The sequence below is a fragment of the Pelodiscus sinensis genome, chromosome 13 (genome assembly GCF_052426305.1).
Source record: "Pelodiscus sinensis isolate ZL-2025 chromosome 13, ASM5242630v1, whole genome shotgun sequence".
NCBI lineage: Eukaryota > Metazoa > Chordata > Testudines > Trionychidae > Pelodiscus > Pelodiscus sinensis.
Window position 1 is genome coordinate 12,592,093 of NC_143064.1, and position 26,803 is coordinate 12,618,895.

General features: G+C 46.0%; 1 protein-coding gene across 4 annotated transcripts in view; it reads left to right on the forward strand.

Annotated features, from left to right (window-relative positions):
• Positions 1-26,803, forward strand: part of MCF2 (MCF.2 cell line derived transforming sequence) — a 128,748-nt gene that overhangs the window by 21,570 nt on the left and 80,375 nt on the right. For 2 of the 4 annotated variants that reach the window (XM_075941057.2, XM_075941058.2), the window contains exons 2-5: positions 5,228-5,296; positions 9,405-9,519; positions 10,639-10,729; positions 23,155-23,274. In XM_075941057.2, the coding sequence (XP_075797172.2) occupies positions 5,228-5,296; positions 9,405-9,519; positions 10,639-10,729; positions 23,155-23,274 (395 nt within the window). Of the gene's footprint in view, positions 1-5,227; positions 5,297-9,404; positions 9,520-10,638; positions 10,730-14,641; positions 14,947-23,154; positions 23,275-26,803 lie in introns of those variants that run through there. The other 2 variants (XM_089781819.1, XM_075941059.2) reach the window with 2 other exon arrangements.

Below are 26,803 nucleotides of genomic sequence, written 5' to 3' on the forward strand. Positions count from 1 at the left end.
ACTCAGTAGTATATTCTGGGTTGCACAAAACCAACTATCTAGGACATAAATAGATTCGGCAGTGTTCTCAGTTACCGATTCATAGTCTTTTTTCTCTCTCTCTCAGGAGTAAAGGTTCAACACATGCACACATACACACCCCTTCTCCCCCCAGCCTGACTTCACATGTCCTAAGAAACCTTATGTTGCAGCAACAATCTATAGACAGAGGTCTCTTTCAGATCTGTTCTCTTAATGCAGTAATGGTTACAGAGTGATGATATATATATTTAGGTGGGTAACAGTACACCAATGAATAGTACAATGTTATGAAAGGCAAACCATCCTGCAGTTCCATGTAAGATGCGCTCTTAAAAGTGGAAATCTGATCTGCTGCTGGTCAGTATGCAAAGAGGGTGGGGGACACGGCAAGATACAGGGTTTTACTAGCTGTTACTATTTTTAGATTTTGTTTTCTAGCTGCCCTGCTCTGACACAGTCCTCCTGAGAGCAGAGGTCTGTTTGGTGTGGTTTAGCTAGGGTGAATAGGGTGCCAACCCTTCATCTTTCTCTTGTACTGGCCCAGGAAGTTGATTTTGGTGAGGAAATTGAAATGGAGTGCTAGAGCAACAAGGAGTCCTCTGGCACCTAAAAGAATAATAGATCTGACTTAAAGGTGCCATGGGATCCATTTTTGCAGATATAGGCTAACATGGCTACCCCTCTGAGACCTGCGTGCTAGAGGGAAGCTAACTGACAGTCACAATGGGAAGGCAATCATTACATTAATACACTTTGACCTTTACCAAAAGGGCGGTGTTCTCGTTTGTATGCATATTTTTGGTCTATCCATTGACTTCCCTTAGCTCTTTGAGCTCTGAAGGGAGCATACTCCCAGAAGTGCCTGGTCCAAATGTTCCCAGCCAAGATTTTCAAGAGTAACTGATTTTGAGTACCTAATTTGAGACACCTTAAATTTTCAGAAGGCGCTGAGCACCTGACCTCTGGAAATCAGACTCCTTTAAGGAGTTGGGAACTGTGTTCCCTCTAATTTTTCCACCAGTGTGCAGGATACATTTTATTTGATGCACTGAGCCATATGTGGATGTGCACCATCAGCAAAAACACAAGCTGCTGATTGTGGGCATTCTGCTAATCACTGGGTGGCATTTCAATCTCTCCTGGGTGGCCACCCAGGTGCTCAGCTTATAGAGAACACAAAATACAGGGACTACAAAATGCTCGTCCCCTCTAAAAATCTGTGCCCCTATCGCTGACCCCACCTCCAACCCTGATTCCTAAGCACAAGTCACAACTCCAACTCCCTACCGGACACACTTGAGATTACATCACAATCTACATTACATCTTATTTAGAAAATACCGGACATTTCTGTTTTCTCATTTATATTTTCTCAATTTGTTTCCCGAACAGAAAGCTCAAATATTCGACTGTCCGGTTCAAAACTGGACATCTGGCAACCCTATGCCCCCATTTGTGTGACTTGTTCCTTTAGGTTGTAAATTCTTTGGATCGAGGATGGTATATTATTGCGTGTTTGTACAGTGCCTCGCACAGTAGGATTGTGTGCTTATTTGAGATCTCAAGTCTACAGTAATACAAGCCCTTAGTGCTAAATGGCCTTCATTATCAGGGAATATTGTTTAAAATTGTTTTTTTTCCCTACAGTTATTGTCCTGTAGCATAGCTAGAAGTGTGGTCAGACTGGTACCTGCTAACAGTATAGCTACTGGTGAACCATGCACTTCTCAGATAATAGATATTTTTCTTGGAGGAAAAGAACTATTTAAATGACAGTGGGAATAGAGCTGTGCAAATAACCAGTTCTTGGTTTGTGGCTGAATTGGGGTAGGGGAGGAGTTTCAGACCTAACATGAACATTTTTTGTTTGGGGTCAAAGAAATGTTTCATTTGGTTATGAAGTTTTTACACTTTTTTTATTACATGGAAGTAAAATTCAAAACCAGAAGTTGTTTGGAATTTAAAAAAAATCAAAACATTGAATTTAGAATGTCATAGAAAAATGTTTCAGATTTTTCAGAATTTTTATGACTGTAACAATTTGGCAAATTTGCCACAAATTCACCAGAAGGCTTTGGCTGTCCACATATGTGGTTGCAGTGAGAAAATTTTCAGGGAAATTTGTGCTTAAAGGTGGGAAGGTGCAAGTTGCTTTATTTTGTGCAACCCGTCTCTAGCCTGGTAAGAGTGCAAACCGATAAGTGCCTTCTGATTAAACACTGATTTGGGAAAGTTATTTTTTAATAAGTACTTTGGTTACCACCCTAAGGTTCACTCCCCATTGCTAAACAGTGTTCTCTGAGCTATTAATGAACCACTGTTCCTGCCTCGATTCCTAAACACAGGCAAACAAAGGGTGCATTTATTATAAATCTTTAGTTGCTTTCTATTTTATTGTCATAATTGATGTCTGTGTGATTCATGCACAATAGTTGATTCGGCAGGCCAGCTTATCAAACAATGTCTTCTCGGCAAAAAATTGTGAGAGTTTGGGGTACAGGGCGGACCTGCTACAGAGAGGTAAAAAATAAATGTGCCTTGTCTCCATTAGGATTCTAGAGCAAGGTCGCTAACTTGATGGAAAAATGACCTTTTTTGACAGTGAAGACATAGCCTGCAGCTATGAGTGCACACACCAGTCCTGCACTTGTGTTTGCTGATGTAAATAGGCATGCAAACGCTGCATTCATTTACATCAGTAGCTCTCAAAGTGTGGTCTGTGAACCACTAGTGGTCCATGACAGTCTTACTGGTGGGCCATGGGGTAGGGGCTCCCCTCCCCCGCAGCAGGGGGTCCACGCAGGCGCTTCAGCCCCACAGAACCCTACCCCTTGTAGGTTGGCTTCCCCGCTGAAGGAGGGAGCCCTGAGCCATGCAAGCTGGATCCAGCTCACCAGAGGAGGAAGCAGCTCTACATGCTGTTGCTTCCTTCTCCTGCAGCTGGGGAAATGGCAGAGCAGGAAACAGCTCACCAGGAAGTTTTTCCCCGCTGCTCCCATTGGCTGGAATCCAAGCCAAATCCCCACCCCCAACCTGCTCCTGCATTCAACCTCCCACCCCCAATCCTACCTTCCACCCAGACCCCCCGCCCTCAGCCTGCTCCTGCACTCAACCTCCCACCCGAATTCTACGCCCCACCCCCAGCTTGCACCCATTTTGGCATCATGGGTGGTTGATTGGTGGTCTGCAGAAAGGTTTTGTTGAGCAGGGTGGGCTACAGGCCACCAGGGCCGGTGGGAACCTATGGGGGTGGCAGGGCCAACTGGTCTGGTGGCAGGACCCCACAGCTGTGGTGGGTCTTGGGTTAAATGGTTCATGGGGTAAGTGCTGTCGTTTTCACATCCCTCATGAAAGGGATGGTCCTAGGAAAAGGGCAACAAGAAGTCAGCAAAATAGGCTGGTATTGAGTTAAAGTCTATGCAATAATTTAAATATCTTGAATCAGGGTTAAGGCATGATGGAAATGGGGCTCGGATGTTTGGAGCTGCATGAAGAACACTTGGTGTAAATAGAGCAAGTTGACCAGCATTCTTTGCAATAAGAATAAGCAAAGTGTAGAAGATCATAATTAGGCCAGACGCAATGTATGAGTCGTAATGATCTCAAATGAGGAAGACAGTACAACAGTTACTTCACAGTGCCAAAATGAGAATGCTAAGGTCATGGTCCTGGGGCAAGACAAGAGCTACCCAACAAAACAGTACACGTGATGCGGCTAGTTCCCATCACAGAAAAATTGACATGCCTGGGTTAGGTAAGACGACAAGATGTGGGTATGTTGGCCAGAGAGTACAAGAGCTAGTGGTAAAGGGACAAAGACCATGAGGAAGACCTAGAAAATGGTAGTTTGAGAGGGCAAAGGAAAGCTTGAAGAATGCTGGTGTCAAATGGGACAACACACTCAACAAGAACTCTGAGAGGAAGAACAAGAGCTGCTGACCTTGCTTGATGGGACAAAGAGAAGGCAAAGCAGAAAGGCAAGCTGGTACCACACTCATTATGCACATCAGGTTAGCTGCGAGGACTGGTTGAGTTGAACTAAAGGAATTTGATTCACTCTGTAAAGTAAGGTACAGTAATAGGCTAAATTTCGGTCTCACTGAAATACTGACAGCAGCGGAGTCAGGCTTGGCCCATAAAAAGCAAACAAGACAGTGAATCGGAGTAAAAATAGCAAGGTGTGCCACTGGCTGCTGGGGAAACACGCTGATTAAAAAAAACCGTGGGTGACGTCTGGTGCCAGAAAAGGGATTGGAGTAAGAAATGATCACAGTGCGCCAAGGAGGTTGCAGAATGTGACTGTGTCGGGCCATTATGAGTTCAAGCAGCCAAGAGAATAATCCCTGAAATCAGAGTTTTATCAAAGCAACATAGATTTAAGGTTAACTGTCAAAACCCACAAAAACAGAAAGACATATAGGTGTGTTTAAAATGATCATATTTACACTACCAAGGACATACCTTGTATAATAATATTTGTCTCTAGCACCTTCAGTCAGTGTAAATTGAGTGTTTTTATTTTTAAGTTACCACTCCATGTAAATTTGTATAATAGTCTAATGGATATGAACACTTGTTAGGTTTTTTTTTCTCTTTCACAAAAATCTGCTGAGGTGCAGTAGGGACCGCAATGGGGTCATGGTATATGAGAGATGAATTACAGCAGTTTCCCCTCCCCCCATTTAATTTTAGAAATCTAGTCATCATGCCTCAGAACCTTAATCTCTCTCATGTGTTTTATGAAAACGTCCTGGCTTACTGCAGAGTTTTATTTGCTTTGGGCGTTGCATTCGCTTTTCTAGAATTAAGGAATGTGACATTATAAAATGCCCAGTTTATTTCACAACACACTGTTCTCTGACACTGCTGCTGTCAGTAGAAACCTGCAGCCTGATGTGATGGGAAATATCAGGATTCTGCAGAAGAGGCGAATATAACTGTAGTTTATTTTAAAAGAAAACCCCAAAACATACCAAAGCCTCCTACGTCCTGCTGAGTAAAGGCATTAGCAAACCCTGACATGTCATCTTGAACATAATTGATACACCTGATAGTTACTGCTGTATTGTGCACTTGATCTGTTTGATGAATTGAGAAATGTGTATATCTTGCCATTCTGTGTACTTAGGTGTGACATTTTAAATATTTAGTTTAGTGGAATAGTGATAAGCCTCCCCTAATGGATGCATTTTGCTGTCTTTGCTAGAAACCACAATTCCAATTTGTGCAAAAGATATCGGTGACGATTTGAGAAAAGAGTTGGCTTTTCTTTCTGGTGAGTATAGTAAATGTTTCCATGTTTTCTGGGCAAAGTAATTCAATTCTCTGCATGAACTTATGTGCTGTTTGGCAAAAGGACACGATACGTAGGAGATTATTCAACAGGTAATCTCCAGTGCTACAAGAAAAATTGTTAATAAAACATTGCAGCAGTTTGAAAAATAGTCTTAGGTTTCTTTCTCAAGCTGTGGTACAAATTATTTCTGCTTTTTATCCGTTTAGAGCATTAACAAGTATGCTGCTTTGAAACTGAATATATTTCTCTAGGCCCATTTACAGGCATTAACCCTTTTCCCCCTGACTTCTTTGCTGTGACATCCAAAATTAGCTCACATAAAGATTAAGTGATGCATCTGAGGACAATTTTTTAGAGATGTGATTTTATAATCTTCAGCAACACACGAATGAAATATTTTAAAAACAAATTTTAAACTAAGATTCCGTCGACTAACACATTAAATTCAGAAACGGACAGTGTGTACCTGGGGTTGGCAAATGCCTGTTAAATGGTTTCATTACCACTGGAATGGCTCTCTCACAGCATCAGTGTTCTGCTAACAGGTCTGGTAGACCTTTTCGCGTTTAAGTGAACTAGATTCTCCCCCAGGGAAGCAGAGCCAGAGAACAGGGATAGGGAGAAGCAGGTGGGTGAACATTAAGGTCCAGTGGTGCCCCAAATACCTCTGTGTATTTTGCGTATGGGTAAGGATGGTTCTGCTTCCCGAGGAAAATTCCTACCTGAAGATAGGTGCTATGGAAAGCAGTATCCCTAATGTCCCATTTTCAGAAGTGACTTTTGGGTTTGTTGACACTGGAATCATAGAATCATAGAATACTAGGACTGGAAGGGACCTCAAGAGGTCATCGAGTCCAGTCCTCTGCCCTCATGGCAGGACCAAGTACTGACTAGACCATCCCTGACAGACATTTATCTAACCTGCTCTTAAATATCTCCAGAGATGGGGATTCCACAACCTCCCTGGGCAATTTATTCCAGTGTTTAACTACCTTGACAGTTAGGGACTTTTTCCTAATGTCCAACCTAAACCTCCCTTGCTGCAGTTTAAGCCCATTGCTTCTTGTTCTATCCTCAGAGGCCAAGATGAACATGTTTTCTCCCTCCTCCTTCCTGTGACACCCTTTTAGAAACCTGAAAATGGCTATCATGTCCCCCCTCAATCTTCTCTTTTCCAAACTAAACAAACCCAATTCTTTCAGCCTTCCTTCATAGGTCATGTTTTCTAGACCTTTAATCATTCTTGTTGCTCTTCTCTGGACCCTCTCCAATTTCTCCACATCTTTCTTGAAATGCGGTGCCCAGAACTGGACACAATACTCCAACTGAGGCCTAACCAGTGCAGAGTAGAGCGGAAGAATGACTTCTCGTGTCTTGCTCACAACACACCTGTTAATGCATCCCAGAATCATGTTTGCTTTTTTTGCAACAGCATCACACTGTTGACTCATATTTAACCTGTGGTCCACTATAATCCCTAGATCCCTTTCTGCCATACTCCTTCCTAGATAGTCACTTCCCATTCTGTAGGTGTGAAACGGATTGTTCCTTCCTAAGTGGAGCACTTCGCATTTCTCTTTATTAAACTTCATCCTGTTTACCTCAGACCATTTCTCCAATTTGTCCAGATCATTTTGACCTGGGTTAGCTGTCTCCGGTTTATGCGGCTTGGGCTGCTGGCTTAAAAGTTGCAGATTCAGGCTTGAACCTGGGACCCTTTTCCTCCCTCGGAGAATCCCAGAGTTTGGGCTTCAGTCTGGGCCTTAATGGCTGTACAGCAATTTTTCAGCTCCACAGCCCACGTTCTGCAAGCCCAAGCCAGCTTACCCAGTTGTGGGTGGCAAATTCCAGCCACAGGTGTTGAATTGCTGAGTAGGGATACCCTTAGAAAACAAACGCTCAGAAGTACCTCAAGGCTAGACTATTAAGGTAATTACGGTAATTAGGTGCCTACTGAGATTTTCAAAAACAAGTAGGCTCTTATCTGCATCTTTAGGCACACAGGTGCCTGTAAAAACTAGATGCAAAGTGTCTTAGGAGCCCAACTCTCCTTGGCTCTCAGTGAGGTATAGGCTCCCAAGTGTCACCTTCTGAAAATGGGATCCAGGGCCTTTTGAAAATTGCACCCAAGAATGGATTAGAAAAATAGTGTCTTCCTGCAGAAAGTTAGTAAATTCTGTCCTTGTGTAGGCAGCTCATCATTTTCCCTAGTCCAGGAGTGAAGGACACCATGCCCTGGTCAGCCCCTTTTCCTCAGGGCTTTGTTCATTGGGGGGAACCCACCATCTTTCGCAAAAACCCAAGAATAAACATTGAACACAGATCCAACTCTTTCTTTGATGCAGGCTCTCCCTGCTTCCAGCAGGCCTCCCCCATCCTGCCTTGGAGTCACCCTGGCTCATGGTCTCCCACAGGAACCAGCCTGCTTACTGTAGCTCTTCACCTTGACTGAGCACTTTACCTAACCACTGGCTTGGATTATCCCCTCTACCTGGCCCATGCACCTAGCCTTCAAAGGGGTGCGAAACAGTGCTGGCTGGCCTCTGGCCTTCCGAAGGGCAGACCTCCTCCCACCACCTCTCCCCATTACACCCTGCTCTGCTGAATTCCACAGAATGGTTCCCAAACCCAATGGAAGGTGTATGACTTTCTCTTCAATGCACACACGGAGCTTTAGGATTGGGCCACCCAAGATTTTCTCTCTCATGCTTCCGCATAGCAGGACAGAACTATTTGTTCTCACCAGCTGGGGTCAGGGACAACCTGTCGGCATTGTAGTGAGCAGACGCCCTTACGACAAAATCCTGCCCAGCGTTGCACAAGTGCAGTGATGAAATAGGGGGAGAAACGATCCCAAGATTCTCTCTTTTCCCCATCCCCACAGTGCATTGGGCAGGAGTTTCCAAGGGCAGGCTCATGACATTGAGGCCCAGCAAGTCCCCTGGCACCCATGAATGATACCAATTGTAGGCAACAGAGGCTAAGATGAGCAGCAACAAATGTTGCATAGTGTTTCTTCAGATCCTCCATGGCCCAAATTAGCCTGCCCAATATCTGTAGGGTGTGTCTGGGACCTTTAGGCTGTGTCTAGACTGCAGGGTTTTTTCGAAAAAAAGTAGCCTTTTTTCGAAAAAACTTCACCTGTGTCTAGACTACAGCCGCGTTCTTTCAAAATTAAATCGAAAGAACGCGGCTTTTCTTTCGATGGCGGTACTCCTCATTTCACGAGGAAGAACGCCTTTTTTCGAAAGTGCTCTTTCGAAAAAAGGCGTTCTTGAATGCAAACAGGGCTTTTTCGAAAGAGAGCATCCAGACTGCCTGGGTGCTCTCTTTCGAAAAAGTGGATCACTTTTTCGAAAGAAGAGACTGCAGTCTTCTTTTTCGAAAGAAGCTTTTTCAAAAGTATCTTTCAAAAAAGCCTCTTTCGAAAGAGGCTTGCAGTCTAGACATAGCCTTAGTATGGGCAGAACCTGCTTTACTTTCTCCTGCCCCATCTACAAAGCTCCAAAGGGTAGGATTTTGCCGTTGGTCTGTAAAGACATGTCTATGCTACAGAGTTATTTCAAAATAGCTCCCCTTATTTCGAAATAACAAGGTGAGCGTCCACACAGCAAGCCCGTTATTTTGAAATAATTTTGAAATAACGGGCTTGCTGTAGTGAAATAATAACCCCTCATTCTATGAGGAATAATGCCTATTTTGAAATTGGGTTAGTGTGGATGCTCAGCTGCTGTTATTTTAAATAACTACTTCCCAGATTCATTCAAAGTAATTACTCCCCAGTGCTTCCTGGGACACTAAGTTGAGGTAGAACATCCACATTAAGGGAACCTGCCTCAGACTACTTTCAAGGCTTCTCTGTCGTGTGGATGTGCTATTTCGAAATAGTTAATTTGGAAGTTATTGTTTCAAAATAACTTTGTAGTGTAGACATAGCCTAAATGTTGAAGAACGTGGATTACTTATGAGGTGCCTCCTGGACCAGTTGTGTGTTTTTGTTTCAAATTGTGCATGTGGGGGACTTTTACAGCTGGGCGTGGCTTCTAGACAAACGATACAGAGAAGCACTGTGTTCTGTCACTTGTAGGTGGCCGAGGGAAAGATAATGGTTGGATCATCACATTTCCTGAAAACTCCCATTTCAATGAAGCATCGGAGGAGGTCCTGAGGAAAATCTTAACTTACTTAACTGCGGTCCCAAGGTATGGTGCTGCCTTCCAGCTTTGGTGTTGTGATGGCAAAGGCGCCAACTGGATGTGGTGTCGGGCATGGGAGTTGTAGGACAATGCTGTGAATAGAGCTAGCAAAGGACGAAAGGCTTGGGGTGTTGCTCCAGAATGTTCCGGTAGTATTTCTTATACCAGTGACTACGTAATACAAAGAAGAGTTTTGCTGGTTTCATAAATCTCGCTGATGACCATATTAATTCATGAAATCGCTTGGCTTAACCTTCGATAGGTGTCAGCACTTGGAAATGATTTGCCCCGAAAAGTCATTTGGGTCATATTTGCACGTGCAAGTGGAGAGTGTGTTAATTTGGAAAAAGACAGATACATGCTGAGAAGTAAAATAATGAAAGGAACACAGCAGTGTGGTTTAGTATAGGTTGTACCTCCTGGAGCCAGCACCCTTGGGGCCTAACTGGTCTCAAACCAGGGAATCTGCTGTATCCAGGGAGTCAATGCTGGTGAATGCTGCAGGGCTCTGTTCTGGTGGCAGCAGAGGAGCTGGCATTGACTAAGTGCAGTCTGGGAGTGGGGGCACTTGGGGGAAGAGAGGAAGTGGCTGCAGAGCCCCAGGATTGCAGTCCGTGGAAGTTTGTGGCCACCAGACTGCACTCCCAGCTGAGCGGGATACTGGGTGATGCTTACCGGGTAACTGATTAACCGGTTACCCAATCATATCCCTAACTAGAATACTATTCAGTTATCTATTTGGGTTGGATTGTCAAAGGAATTTGAGGGAATTCTTAGGCTCCATTGCAAATTCCAGCTCCAGAGAAATGTGGATTTGCAAGGAATTTTCCAAACGGCACACACAGCCCACTCCAGTGCAAAATAAAATTCCCAATTAAAGAGGAGCAACTGTGTGTGCTTCTAATATCAAGCTTGCTGACAAACAATAGTGAGGTAGGGTTGCCGAGTTTCTTTCTGGAACCAACTATAGAAAATAGATTCAAATGGAATGTTAGTGTTTCTGAAAGGTGCCACAGAGGTATTGTGTTTTCGGTATTTATGATAACTTTGGGGGTTTTTTTCTGGGACTTAAATGGTTTGCTCTCAAAATGTTACCTAGCTACCTGGTATTTTCTTTTCTTGTAGTCAACATGAATCTGACACACAGTTTATCCTGATCCTGGACCGAAGATTGGATACATGGACGTCTGTCAAAATGACTCTCCAAAGAATAGCAGTAAGCCTTTTTTATTGTTAAATGTTTTGTTAAGGTAGTGAGTCGTCAGATACGTTCTTTCAGATTTTGAAAACACCAGTAGCCCAGAGCTGTGAGCTCTCTGTTAAAGCATGTCTATGGTCTTTTCACCACAGTAAATGCAGAGATTATGTCCATAATTTGTATGTGTATTTTAGCTCTTTGGGCATCCGATCGATCACTTGCCTATGTTCGTGCAAGTTAGTCTCACAGCTGTGTACGCATTTTTGTTCCCTGCTCTGGGCATTAAGTTTAGCTAATATATCTCCACATAGTCTGTGTGTCTAGAGGTTCTGATTTTTCGCAGCAGGTGATTATTTTACCCTTAACTGGGCAACATTTTATTTACTGCAAAATAGCCTTCAATACAATTCTTCCTTAATTTTTAGACAGAAAAAAATGTAAAAAACTATTTTGAAGGTTTTGTGTGTGCGCACACATATGTAGCTGTAGATTGTATCCAAAGCGGTACAGGGATTGGGGTCCAATGCTCACAGTAGATGCATCTCTTAGTCCTCCATGGATCACCCTCAGAAACAACTACAGGTTGACTCTCTGTGGTCTGGGACTCTCTGGTCTGGCAGGACCACGGATGTTGCTGGACCAAAGAGCTCCAGCCCCAGCCACTGGAGGGCCAGTGGCCTGGGAGCAGGAAGTCCAGCCAGCGGTCAGTACTGGCAACTGGAGCAGGGCTGGGTGCGGAGCCCTGCCAGCCAAGAGTGGAGCTCCACTGACGGAAGGCGCGGAACCATCCAGGGGGCAGGGAAACCTCTTCAGGCAGGATGTGGAGCCACCGTCAGCTGGGGTCAGGAAGCCCCACTGGCCAGTGTGGGGTGGCAGCTGAGAGTGGAGCCCTGTCTCCAGCCCAGGGCAGTGCAGTGGCTGAGCCAGTAGCCAGGATGGGTTCCCGGGACAGCCCAAAGCCTGATCTCCCCTCATCCAGCAAACTCCCTTCTTCAGGACCATTCAGGTCCCCAGGGTACCGGAGCAGGGAGGTCCAACCTGAACTGAGAATATCTAGTGACGGACATATTCTGTTCTGGGTGCTTTCTGGTTCTTCTAGATGACTTGCACTGCTCTCTGTGGGTGTGCAGAGACCTACTATCCAGCTAAGATCCAGATCTCCTTCTCTGCTTTTCTCCTTCTCGGCAGAAACAAAGGAAACCGTTGCCATATAAAGCACGTGGGTACAGATAGATGTATATAAAATGTCTCTCTTAATTAACTAGAGCAGATGCACCATCAGATGCTGAACAAATCTCTCAAGTAACACTCCCCCCACACTAGTCAACAGTACAGAGTCTTTTGCAAAATTTAAATGCGGTCTAAAAGTGTTACACTGGTATATATATAAAAATCACTTTACTAATGAATGGAGGCTGTACGAAAGAGCTGGCTGTGAAAGCCCAGATCTACACTGACTTTGGTACAGTGGAAGGTGAAAAGAAATATTCTGAAAATGTCACAGTCGTCATCCTCGTCTCCTTCGGTAACACAAATAAGCACTTCAGAGGAAGAGTTGGATACACACACCCAGCTGCTGGAGAATGAGGCCAAGAGAGTTTATCATGAACAGGATATAAGTTAGCCACATGGTACAGAAATCTTGTTTGGCTCGCTGATGTCCCATCAGTCAGATCTAAAGCATTAACTGGCTGTTGCTGAATGTGGCATTAAGGATATTTTTTTGATAGGCATGCAGTGGTGGTAAATATATTTTTGAGTAGTTAAAATAAGTCATGTCTGTCAGGACTGAGTCCTACTGTCCTGCATTTTGCTTCAACTACCCCAGACTAACACGGCTACATTTCTATCACTGTCTTCATGCAGGCAGTGCCTGCATTTTGCATTGATCCCAATGGGAGCATTTTCTGATTCGGCACTGGCCCTGGAATAGCATTTTCCATTTAAATTGTCTGAAACCATTTTTTTAGAATGAGCTCGAATACAAGCTTATCATGATTTAGCTTTCATAAAAGTGTCTGCCCTTTACATTTTGTTTTAGATGGTACTTCCACATGTGATTACACGAGATATGCTCAGAGTGTTTCTTTCTGCGGCTAAAGCCGGATGTGGTTTTCTCACTGTATATCTGAGCAGTGTCATGTGAAAACAATACAGAGGCACCCCCTGCAGCTAAGAATGAAAGACAGAAAAATCTGTGCACCTAAAGTGCTAAGACTTGGATGTCCTGCCTGTAGAAAGACTGTAGTAGAATCGTGGTAGAGATGTAGCCGTGTTAGTCTGGTAGCTGAAGCAAAATGCAGGACAATGTAGTACTTTAAAGACTAACAAGGTGGTTTATTAGATGATGAGCTTTCGTGGGCCAGACCCACTTCCTCAGATCAAATAATGGAAGAAAACAGTCACAACCATATATACCAAAGGATACAATTTAAAAAAAATGAACACACATGAAAAGGACAATGTAGTAGAATCAGCATGGTAGCTGTTTTAAGTCTGTAACTTTAAAAATAACTTAAAAAATGAGTAGTCCTGTGGCACCTTAGAGACTAAAAATATATATATATATAGCATGATGAACTTTTGTGGGCAAAACCCACTTCCTCAGATGAGATGATCTTGAGTGGGGGGAGAAAAAGGGGGAGACCCTCAGTATAAGAAGAGAGAAAAGAAAAAAAATCACCTGTGAATTGTAGTCCTGGTGCTAATGAGGATAACCAGCCCCACATGCCACAGGACTGCTTTTTTTTTTAAGTTGATTTTTTAGTAGGATCAGACTGTAAGATGCCTCTGACAGGTCCATAAAGTAGCAAATTAACTAGTTTTACAATGACGCTTGATAAGTTTATGAATGTGACTGTGACAGGGTTGTCTGTGGTAGCAGGGATCCCCAAGGCCCACACCAGCATTATAGTCTTGTATTCCTATGCAATACTTTACTCCCCTTTGGGAGTGTGTGTTGAAATGGGGGAGGGAGAAGAGAAGGGAGAATAGAGACTTGAATTATTGTTCAAATAATCAGTCATAGTATTTGGGCTTGCCCATAATTTGGATTCAGACATTTTCTGTTCTCTGAGATGATGAAGTAAATAATGATCAGATGAGCTGAATTCAAAAATCAATAAGGCCTAATTTTTATTAAATGTGCATGTGCAAAAATCTGGCTTCAATTGCAGATCAGCCCAGGTCTAGAGTGGTGACGTGGGGGAGGTCATATCTTTTACTGGACCAATGTCTGTGGGTGAGAGAGAGAGGCCTTCCAGTTTAGTAGCAGTGGCGGTGGGCATAATAGGGAAGGCAGTGCATTCTCAGATTGTCAGCCTGGCCTCACCCAGACTGTGTCCCCAGAATGCCTACTGTAGGTGTACTGGGGCGGAGTGCTGCTGCCCCCAAGCGCCCGCCCTCCACGTGCTCCAGGACAGGGAAGGCTGGGACTGCAGGTGCGTGCCCTCCCCATGCTCTGGGGCTGGAGTCTCGCCCATGGGGGCGGGCCTAGCCCAGCCCTATCTTCCCCCACCCCCATGCTGAGTGACCTGAGGCAGAGCTCTGTGTAGGGCCCAAAGCTTGTCTCCCCCACAGAAGCAGCTGGCCCAGTAAAGGTGGCATCTCAGCCAGGTCCCCCCTGCATTTGCAGACATGGGCCACGCCCGTACACACCTGAGCCATCCAGTTAGAAAGCCAGGCCCGCCCTGGCAGTCCTAGGGCTTAGCGCTGTGCGGTGCTTAGCTTTTCTCATTGCACAATGACGCCTGCCATTTCCCAATACAGGTTTCAGCCCCCGCGCCTGGAGAAACACTTTGCAGCGGGGGGGGGAAGGACGGAGATTTTGCTTTCCCCCAAAGACCCCCCCCTAAATGCGCGGGGCCTGACGCCGGGCAGATTTTCGGCATTCCACCTTAACTAGACACACCGAGCCCTTCTCACCAATACGGAGGGAGCAGCCCGGAGTCAATCGCCGTCCCTGCGCGCCGGGTGCATGGCCGATCTGCAGCCGGGCGCCGGCGGAGCCCCCCCGCTTTGCGGCGGGATGAGGCGTGGGGGGCGATAGGGGCGGGGAGCCCGAGTGCAGGGCGAGGGCGGCAGCGTGGCTGGAGGCCGGTCGCTTGGGCTTTCTCCAGCCCTCCCGAGAAGCGGATCCTGCCCCCCCCTCCCCCCATGCCGGGCTCTTGCGGGGGGGAGCGGAGATGGCCGAGGGGAGCTCCGCCGCAGGCTTGCGGAGGCTCCGGAGGAATGCGGTAAGCGCTCCCTGCCTGCAGTCCTAGCGCACCGCCCTGCGCTTGCATGCGGCCAGCTCCCTGCGCCGTGCCTGGCTGGCCCGAAAGCGCCAGGGGCATGGGAACACCGTCAGGTGATTTCCCTCCCCGAAGTATTTTTAGCAGCGGCGCCTGGAGCAGGAGGCTGCTGAAATCTCTCCTGCAGCGTCGCCCTGCGCGCTGAGAGGAAGTGACAATGAGCGGTGGTAGCCAGCGATTCTGTATGTGCGCCGGGCACTGCGCGTCCCTGGGAGAAAGGCCTTCTGGAGAACATGCCATCCTGCGGGTGGACCAGCCGCTGTGCAAGGAGCAGCGTGTGCGGTTAGCTGGGCAAGCCAGCTCAGAGAGTAAACTAAAGCTACCCAAGCAGGGGGTAGGGTGGTGAGCTTCAGCAGCACTAGAAGCTCCAGCAGTCTCCTGAGGTTGTTTGACTTTGCTCTCCAAGGAGAGAAGAAAGTCACTAACTTTGGAGTCTGCATATTGATCCGTTCTCTGTGTCCAGGATCAAACTTATTCCTGGGTTTTTCTTTCCCCTTGGCCTGGTCTCTCTTCCTGGAAGTCCCAGGAAAGGGTTATCTGTTGTGTGGGAAAATGGACTTTTAAATGTAATTCCTAGAAAAGATGTTAAATGCTTGTAGAGCATAAAATGAAGTAAGTAGAGAATAGCCATGTTTCTTCCATCCTATGTGACCTGTGATGTCTTAATGTGATCACAAACCAACGTATGTTGAGGGTAATAAGATGCTTCACTTGTTAAAAGTGGTTTGCTGGATTGCCCCTTATGGGCATACCTTTTTATGTCCCTAGAACGTGAAGATCATTTTTTTTTTCAAAACACCAATTGTTTTGCTAGTAAACTGGAAAACGCTATTAGAATATTAGCAGCTGGTTGATAATTTAAATTGTGCATGTAACTTTAAGTTCTTTTCTAACATATTATAGAGAACATTAGAGGCTGGGGAGAAGAGTTAAATATGAAGGGTATTTGAGTCTTTTTTGCCAGGTTTCATCAAGCAACTATGATTCTCTTTGGTGCAATAAATGGTAGGATAGGAAGTTGGGTTGGGAGAAGACATTTCCTTTTTGGAACATAGGGTGTGAAAGTTCCTGATCTGTTCTTTGTAGCATGACACATTTTCTTGCCTTCGCTAATATTAGAGTTCAGCTCACCTCCATTAAGGTACAGAGAAGTTCAATGATTGTACAGGGCTAGGAATTGGTTTTAGTCCTGTCAGAAATGTAAACTTTGAATAATTATTAAACAGTTTGATTTTTAAGTTTTTTCTTTATTTTTATGTATCATTTTCCCCCTTTGGTTAATATGATACCTTTTGGCTGGGAGCACACTTAAAGCAAGGGTTTTTTTCCATACGTAATGTATACTAGATATAGATCTGCAAAAGGTATATTTCTTCCTCAAGTACATATCACCTTTTTGCTCTTCAGAAAGGGGTGACCTTGATCTTACATTGGTAAGATCATCTTTCATGCAAGAAAACCTTAAAATGCTTTTTAAACAATAGGTATCCTATTTCCCATTCTGGAAACGCAGCTACCTGTGGGGTGAAATGTGATACATGTTTAACAGCAAACAGATCCTTTTACATAAGTTTAGGATACAACAGTAAAAATACCATATCAGTCCGGAATTTGCTCATAGACCAGATGTGATAGACTGGAATATATCTGTCAGATTATGAACTCTTGTATTAAAGTGTGAAAATGCTGGCATGTTGATTGCACATCCAATCTATTGTACTTCATCCCAATGAATTGCCATGCCTGGGAAAGATTGACATCTTTTTGAAGGATGAGCCATCACAGAGAAATTTAGGGCCATTGGCTCTGATTGTCTGTCCACTGGCTTACCACCATATACAATGGTCTTTCTACACAACAGCTTGTACAAGGTGAGGAGGCTGGAGGAAGGAGCATAACTGATGGATCTATAGGTTCACTCTCTGAGCAAATGGCTGAGACAGGGTTCCTATTTAAGAGGAGTCTTCTGTTCAAGCAAGGAGGTCAGGGGACTGATCACTGCCACATGTAAGGAAGAGGTGCAGGAGGGAATCTTTCCAGCCTGAAAAGCTGACAACCTCAGACTCGCAAGAAGGGTGCATTTCAGGGCTTCGTTTTCAAAGATCTGTATCTGTCTTGTGTTTTACGAGTAAAGTTATCCTGGCTAAGAAATTCTTCTGTGAGATCTATGTTCCTTGCTATCCTGACTAGGGATGTTAGAGTATAACAAGTAACCATTGAACCGGATAAGCACATGTAAGAGACTGGGTCAGACCTGGGCAAAATACGGCCCACAGGCTGCATCCGGCCTGCCAAGTCACCAGATCCGGCCGTGAATGCTGCGGAGGAGGGGACCCAGGCAGGTCTCCCTGCTTGCCTTTCCCCACCCACACACAGATTAGAAACATAGCTGCTGGGCAGTTTTTCTTTAAAAACTCTTGAGCCTGGAGGGGAGAGGGAAGGCTTTATGTGCTACTCTTGCCCCCAGCACGTTCCCATTGGCCAGTTTCTGGCCAGAAGCTGGCCAATGGGAGCTGCCTGTTTGAATAACAGGCAGCCATGAAGCACCACACCCCTCCCCTCTGGGGCTTGTAGTTATTCACAAAGCACATGGCTGCAGCGTGTGTGGGGGTGGGGCAGGCTCCTTGCCTACCTGCTTGAGATACTACTGGGCTGGTAAGTCTCCTGGCCAGAGCCTGCCTCTGGCACACCAACACCTCCCTTCCCCAACCCTCTGCTCCCCCCAACTCCTTCTCTCTACTCCACATACTCAAGTCCTCTGCCCCCCTCCTGCACCCATATCCTCTCTCGGATCTGGCACCCCAATCCCCTGCCCCAGATCAGTCCCCTCCTGTCCTAGCTCACAACCCAAACCCCTGTACCCCAATTTCCTGCCCTAGGTCATAATCCAACCCCCTGCATTGTTGTCTAGTACCCCAGGTCACAACCGCCTTCTTCACCCTAACTCCCTTGCAGACCCCACATTCCCTCTTATACCCCAGTCCCTTACCCCAAGCTCCCTTCTGCACCCAACCTCCATCCCAGACCCCACATCTCCATTAATATAATGGAAGAGTGTGGCTCTTGGCCACTTTCTAAATTCTTGGAGTGACCTCCCTTCAAAAATTATTGTCCACCCCCCTGGACTGGGGGCTTCACGCAACACGCAGTCAACCTTGACAGCGGAACTCCTTGACAGATGATGTGAAGACCAGGACTTTAACAGGGTTTAAAGAATTAGATGAATTCATGGAGGTTAGGTCCATCAATACTTATTAGCCAGGATGGGTAGGAATGATGTCCCTAGCCCCTGTTTGTCAGAGGCTTGAAATGGGTGACAGGAGAGGGATCATTTACTGATTACCTGTTCTATTCAGTCCCTCTGGAGTATCTGGCATTGACTACTGTTGGAAGACAGCACACTGAGCTAGTAGATGGACCTTTGTTCTGACCCAGGATGGCCATCTTATGTTCTTGGCTTTCGATTTTGGGGTCTAGGCTAGCAGTACCTTGTGTCCCAAGGTGGAGCATTAGACAAGAGGTCTGAATCAGGGAGAGTGCCTTGTAGACCTACAAGTAGAAATACCTTTAATTTTACTCAGAGCCAGCTGGCCTGAGAGCCAAGATCAGCTTCACTCTCAACAGACTGTTGATGACAGAGACCAGGTTGTGACACTAGAGTTTAACACAACAGCAGTATGAAAGCTTCCCTGTTTGCCCAAAGATCATTTTTGGGGCAGCAGCTCTGAAGTTTGCTACAATGACCACATTGGGACATGCCTATGGTAGGGATGTAATAGTATAGTCAATTAACTGATTAACCGATAAGCAAAAGCCTATAGGTTAATGCTATAGACTACATTCATTCTTCCCTACTCCTGGCAGTACATTTTTTAGCAGGCTGGCCAGCCACCTGGCTCGGTCCTGGCTTACGCCAGGTTAGGTACCTACCCCTGTTGTGGTTCTGCATTTAAAGTGTATTGGGGGAGGGGAGGGGGCAGATGAGCAGGCAGCCTGGCTCAGTTCTGGCTTGCGCCGAGTCCTGGAGCTCTGACTGCCCCTTGGACAGGGACTGCTAAATCACACTTCTGCTTCTGCATGAGAGGCAGCAGCGTGGCGACAGGCAGCTAGTCCATGAGGGGAGCTCTTTTTTAAAGTGTTTCCCCTTGAGAACCAGCTCCTGCTTGGCACCCGACGCTGCTGCCTCTGATTCAGAGGTAGCAGCGCGGAGTGGCTGGGGCTTCCTCGGGAGTGGGGCCGGAGTGCACTGGCTGCTGGCCCCACCTCTGGGGACTATAGAATAGGCAGGTAACTGGTAAGAATTCATGAGGTTAATCGACTATTCAGTTAACTGATATTTAACATCCCTAGCCTTTGGGAGCCTGGTTATGTGCTTGCTCGTGTCACATTGGGCCATTGACTGGGTGCAGTATTTGGGAGGAGCATAGACTGTGCCTATCCATTCTCATCCTGCTGTTGATTCTTGATGGTGCCTTGGGGCCTCCTTGGTGGCCATGCTCCCTGGGCCACTTTTCAAAGGAACATCTGCTGTTGGATCAGGTTTGCTGCAGGGAGATGAAACTAATAAACAAATGGTGATGTAGTTTTAAGGCTGAGAGTTGTAAATGAGGGAATCCCATGTAATCGGAAAACAGGCCTGCCGTTATGGGAGCATATCCGGTGCAGATTTTTCCTGTGGGTATCTGGTTGCAAATGACTTCCCTGAACCCCCAGGCTATGTCTACACTCGTGGCTTCTTGTGCGAGTAATATGCAAATGAGGCTGTGTGGAATATCGCCGAGCCTCATTGCATACCTAATGAGCCACCATTTTTTTTCAGAAGAGGCTCTTGCGCAAGAAGGAGCATCTACACTGCCCCTTCTTGCGCAAGAAAAACCCTCTTGCGCAATGCCGTTACACCAATTAGTTTTCAGGAAGAACGGCGTTGCGCAAGAAGGGACAGTGTAGATACAGGCAGTCCCCGGGTTACATGGATCCGACTTACATCAGATCCCTACTTACAAACGGGGTGAGGCAACCCCGCACTAGCTGCTTCCCCCCAGCAGACCAGGGAGACGCGAAGCTAGCGCCCCCCTCCCCCCCCAGCAGACCAGGGAGCGGCTTTTCTCAGCAGACACCTCAGCTTGAGAATAAAGGACTGAGGGAAGTGAGATGTGGGAGAATAAAACTGAGCTCTGGAGAAATGTTTGGCTAGAGTTTCCCCTACAATATGTACCAGTTCCGACTTACATACAAATTCAACTTAAGAATAAACCTACAGTCCCTATCTTGTATGTAACCCGGGGACTGCCTGTACTCCATCTTCCGCAAGAGCCTCTTCTGAAAAAAATGGTGGCTCATTAGGTATTCAAATGATGCTTGGTGATAGTCTATGCTTAGCTTCATTTGCATATTACTCGTGCAAGAAGCCGCGAGTGTAGACATAGCCCCAGAGTTCATGGGGTAGGCCAGTCTAATGACCTGGAGCAATGCTGTGTGACTAACCATGTGCCTTGCAATCAATGTCCAACCCTCTCACAATTTATATATTACCAGGGAGAATCAGACAGCACACAATTCTGGGTATTAGCAGTAGGGATGTGAGCGTGCACCTGTTTACACAATTAACCGATAAGCCTGTGGTCGTTGGTTAATCCTAATGGTTACACCCTTCCATCCCCTTGTTGCCTCTGTATCAGAGATAATAGCTGGGGGGCAAGAGGGGATGCAGGAGCTAGTACTCACAGGGCGTCTGTTTAAAAGCCAGCTCTCCAAGAGCATTGGCTCCTGCCTGTCCCCGGTGTATAAATGTGTAACCGCTAAAAAATTCAGCAGTTACACGTTTACCAAAATAAATGTTTAACATCTGTAATTAGTGGAGGAATATCTGAATTGGGAGAATTAATAAAAGCAGAAAAAAAGCAACCCCTTAATTTGGAATATTGCCTGTTTTCAAGTCAGAGATTTCTCACTCTTCCGGTTAACAGTACTTGGGCAAAAGGAAACGGAGAGGTTTGCTCTTTGTTTCTGACCTTTGGAGGATGGTTGGTTGCATTTCTAGCCAGCAGCCTGTCTGAAGTTCAGATACAATGGTACGGCATAAAATTGGTCAGATGTTCTGTAGATGGAATCCTGCAGAACTTGGAATGTCACGTCTGTTCCCTCCGGGGTTGTGTCGATGCGCAGATGAAATTGCTAGACTTTGCTTGGGTCTGTGAAAACCTCCTGGGTGACTCTAGTATTTTGACAGGATCAAAATGTGAAGTCGAAGATCTCCCTTTTCCCAGAAAGCCCACCTTTCTCCAGGCCTACCTTGCCTTTTAGGTGGGAGCTTAGTGGTTGGCAACATCCCTCTGGTTCAGGATGGTGATTGCACCGGGAGGAGCTTTTTGCTGCCTGCCACCAGGCTGGAACGCCCCCCTCCTCCCAGCCGCAGGCAGGGGTTGTTTCAGCCCTGGCCACAGCAGCCCCTCCCTGCAGCACACTATCCAGGCTGGAACAGCCCCTGTTTGGGGGGCATCTGGGCCCGCTGCAGGCAGAGGCTGCTCCAGCCCCACCAGTTAACCTTAACCAGTAAGCCTCATCCGTTAAGGGTTAAACCAGTTAGCTGATTAAATCTCCACATCCCTAGTGCAGGTCCCGCCTGGTTGGAGTTTTCATTGTGCAAAGTTCCCAGGGCTCTGAGCTGAGATGTGGACTTGGGGCTGGCAAACCCTTCACTAACCAGCATTTGATATTAAAGCAATATCGTACAAACTCTGGCAAGGGAGAGGGAGGCAGCTAGGGTTTGAATCTGAGACCATTTGACTGGCTATTTAGTGCTTTGTTTTTGCTGTCAGAGCCAAATCTTGAGCCCTGGCAAAATTCCCATTGAATGGGAGTTTGAGTCGTGTTCATTTATTTTTTCACTCCCATTGAAGGTAGCTACAGATTCATGTATTGCATTTATTTGGCTCCTGTGATCCTAAAGAGTGCTGACCATTTCTAAGAGGATCATAATCCTCAACCGGACTTTTTTTTAAAAAACATGGGCCATATTGGCTCAACTTAGCCCAGCTAGCCCGGTATCCTATCTTCCAACAGTGGCTAGTGTTAGATGCTTCAGAGGGAATGAATAGAACATGGTGAGTGAATGACCCATCCTCCGATGTCCAGTCCCAGCTGGTAGAACTCAGATGTTTAGGGATAACCAGAACATGGGGTTGCATCTCCTGATAATTTTGGCTAGTAGCCATAGAGGGACCCATCCTCCATGAGTTTATCTAGCTCTTTTTTGGACCTTGTAATAGGTTTGGACTTCACAACATCCTCTGGCACAGAGTTCCAGAGGCTGACTGTGCTTTGTGTGAAGAATAGTGATAGAAATGTAGCCGTGTTAGTCTGGTGTAGCTGAAACAAAATACAGGACTATGTAGCACTTTAAAGACTAACAAGGTGGTGTATTAGATGATGAGCTTTCGTGGGCCAGACCCAGTTCCTCAGATCAAATAGTGGAAGAAAATAGTCACAACCATATATACCAAAGGATACAATTAAAAAAATGAACACGTATGAAAAGGACAAATCACATTTCAGAACAGAAGGCGGATGCGGGGGGGGGGGGGGGGGGAAGGAAGGTAAATGTCTGTGAGTTAATGATATTAGAGGTGGGGAAAGGTAGATGTCTGTGAGCTAATGGTATTAGAGGTGATAATTGGGGAAGCTATCTTTGTAATGGGTAAGGTAGTTGCAATCTTTGTTCAGCCCCCCGCGGAGAGTGTCGAATTTTAGCATGAATGACAGTCCAGAGGATTCCCTTTCAAGTGCAGATTTGAAAGTCTTCTGGAGTAGAATGCAGGTGATTAGGTCGTTGAGACAGTGTCCTGTCATATGCTTATGAGAAATTCATACAAGTACATTACAGAAGTAATCACTAAGCCGAATTACTGCGACTTCATAGCTATGCGTCAGGTGTTCATTTCTTGGTGGAATATTTTATGGAGTGTTTCAAATCCAGTGTTGTCATCTGCCAAAGAGCAACAGTTGAAGTCAGAAGGGGCGTGTGACTCTAAAATGAGCAAAAGAAATAGTAAGAATTGAAGGTTTTGAATTTTGACCCACTTTTGCAATTGTATTGTCTGAATTTTCATTAATTGAATGCCCATGTTGATCATCTGCCATGTTTTCCTGCAGGCCTCCTTCCCTGGGAACCTGCAGTTGGTGATGGTTCTGCGTCCCACTGGGTTTTTCCAGCGCACTTTCACCGACATCGGATTTCGCTTTAGTCAGGAAGATTTTCTACTCAAATTACCAGTAAGAATATGTTGGCTGTGCATTATGCTTATGTCATCCTGAACACTGATTTGATTATGTGCTGCTATGTCCATGCCGTGTCCTCACTCAGTCCCTAGTCCTGAGAAGTAAATGGGGCTTTTCTCAGTATTAACTCAGCATTTCAAACAAAATGTAGCTTTTCAGAAGCGCTGGATTTTCCTGCTGTATGGTGTTGTGAAAAACGCATGGCTATGTTTTCCTTTGGACGAGAACTAGATTGATGTTTGAAGGTGATGGATTGGGAGCTCTGTCAGGCAAAGCTTGCTATCTGCAGAAGTGGTATTGTACCGGGCAGTGGCAGTACAGGCTGAACTATGTGACTGCCCAGTATGCCTCCATCCCGAGCAGGAGCCGAAAAGGTAGATCATTATTTAATACCTCTTTAACATTGGGCACGTCTGAAGAGACTTCCAATGCAAGTGCCACAGTTGTGGCCAGTCACCCTCACCTTAATCTCAGGGTAAAAGGCCTCAGAGTTGGGGTAGGGGGACACACTCTATCCTAGTTGGACTGGAGCGGCCCTCTTGCCTGCCTCTGTTTAATTAGTTAATTGGGTTAAACATAACATTTAACTGATTAACCGGGATTTTACATCCCTGCTCTACACTGCTGGCCTGTTTCACCAGAGTAGGAAGGCTTGTCACCATGCACTATTAGAGTATGTTGCCGATTTCCCGGTAGCCCACGGTCATCTGTGGAACCAATGTGTTTCCTGCAAGTTTCCCCTCTACGGGTGACCATCCTGAGAGTCATCCACAGACTGTATTCTTTTCCCTTCAGGAGTCGAGATAATTCTTGTAGCTCTCCCTCCTGCTTCAGGGTCTCTTGTAATAGCCCTCTTGCTTCCTGCAGCCGTGTACTGCAACTGAGCCACTTGCTGGCTTTGATCTTAAGCTTATCAGCCTTAGTTGGGATGTAGCTAGCCCATCACTGAGGAAACTGGGCCCAGCTCTTCTTAAAGGGCCCGCCACCCTGTGGCACACCTTGTCTGTGAAATCATAGGTACTTTCTGTGCTTGGGGACTGGGACCAATGGAGAGTGATTGAAAGGAGAAATGCTTCAATAGTATTTGAGTCTGAAAGACTTCGTTGTAATCTCCTCCCCAATTATTAAATTAAATTATAATAATAGATTACATTCATGGTAACAAATTAATAGTATTAATTTAATTATTAAATTAGCTTATTGCTCTCTCTTATTTTTGCTGAAAAATCACGGAATGTAAATTTTTCACTCAGTTTTGTTTTCAAAACAAAATATCTACCCCCTTGTGTTATTGTGCATTCATCTATTTTTCCGAAGCGTATATCTAGTAATATTTCCACTTAACCATACTAAACATTTTTTATCATTAATTTAGCATATATTGCTTATTTGATATGAATATTATTGAGGTATTATTAGTATAATAGTTTAAGGACACACTTATAAGGGCTTGTTCTACAGCCTGACTAAAGACATAGTACCAGGTTATTTCTTAGTCTACCTAAGCACGAGTAATAAGCAACCCTTGTTAGTAAGATACACCGTTACCAGTTTCAGGCCCCCATCCACCTCCACAAAATCCAAACACCCTCCTGTAAAAACCAAAACCCTTCAGAATCTTTGAAAAAAATCAAAATTCACACAAGAAAAAGGTTAATGTTTGCATCAAAACGTGTTAAAATATGTAGTTTGCCTATTTCTATATGGAACTGAGCTGTGCAGTGCCCAGTGGGAATTTTAAGAATATATATTTTTTCCACATGAAATGTAACTCTCTCCTCTCCAACAATCACATCACTGCCGTTTACACACTTGGCCATTGGGTCCCTGCTGAGGTTTCTCTGCATGGATCCTATTGCAGGATCTCAGGGCCTTTGTAAGTATGCGGTTCCCCTTTAAGGCCGCCGTCCTATGAAGACTCAAACTTGTGCTCACCTGAACACTGTGTGACTGTCTCATAGAAGTCAATGAAACTATCTTAGGGTATGTCTACACTGCCACCCTAGTTCGAACTAGGGTGGCTAATGTAGTCATTCCAACTTGCAAATGAAGCCTGGGATTTAAATATCCTGGACTTTATTTGCATGTTCCCAGATGCCGCCATTTTTAAATGCCCCGTAGTTCGAACTACCTTCCCGCGGCTACACGCGGCACGGACTAGGTAGTTAGAATTAAAGCTCCTAATTCAAATTACCGTAACTCCTCCTGCAATGAGGAGTAATGATAGTTCGAATTAGGAGCTTTAATTCAAACTACCTAGCCCATGCCGCATGAAGCCGCGGGCAGGTAGTTCGAACTACGGGGCATTTAAAAATGGCGGCGCCCGGGAACATGCAAATAAAGCCCGGGATATTTAAATCCCGGGCTTCATTTCCAAGTTTGAACGACTACATTAGCCACCCTAGTTCGAACTAGGGTGGCAGTGTAGACATACCCTTACTGTGCACAGAATTAAATTGTGCAAGAGCTTTAGCAGGATTACTGCCTTATTCTGTGTTTTTTCAGTACCTACAGAGCCCTGATTCAGTCCGGGCCTTGTATGTGCTACTGAAATATAAATAACAGTAAGACACAGATTTTTGGGCATTGACACTTGTCCTGTAACTGAATTGGATACATCATAACATCAAAAAGTCTGTTCAGGTAAATGAAATGTTGAGCAGATAGAAGTGATTACAGGCAGTCGCCGGGTTACATACAAGATAGGGACTGAAGGTTTGTTCTTAAGTTGAATCTGTATGTAAGTCGGAACTGGCATCCAGATTCAGCTGCTGCTGAAACTGATCAGTTTCAACAGCGGCTGAATCTGGACACCAGTTCTGACTTACATACAGATTCAACTTAAGAACCCCTGGCGTCCCCAAGTCAGCTGCTGCTGAAACTGATCAGCAGCTGATTCCAGGAAGCCCGGGGCAGAGCAACTCTGTCTCGGGCTTGCTGTAGTCAGCCGCTGGTCAGTTTCAGCAGCGGCTGACTTGGGGACGCCTGGGGCAGAGCAGCTCGGGTGCTGCTGGGTTGGTCCAGTAGCGCGACCGCTCCTCGGCACTACTGGACCAACCCAGCAGCACCCCAGCTGCTCTGCCCCAGGTGTCCTGATTCAGCTGCTGCTGATCAGTTTCAGCAGCGGCTGAATCAGGACGCCTGGGGCAGAGCAGCTGGGGTGCTGCCGGGTTGGTCCAGTAGCGCCAAGGAGCGGTGCTGCGGGACCAACCGGCAGCGCCCCACCTGCTCTACCACAGGCCCCGGGCTTTACTCCACATCTCCCTGGTCTGCTGGGGGGGGGGGGCACTAGCTGCGTCCCCCCCAGCAGACCAGGGAGACGTGGAGCAAAGCGGCAGAGGACCCGGGCCGGACCACGGCGCTTCCAGATCAGCGCCACGGTCCGGCCCCGGGTCCTCCGCCGCTTTGCTCCCCGTCTCCCTGGTCTGCTGGCTCCCCCAGCAGACCAGGGAGACGGGGAGCAGCTTTTCTCGCCCCGGAGGAAGCGGGCAGTGGGACCAGGCGTCCCGCCGCTCCAGTCCTC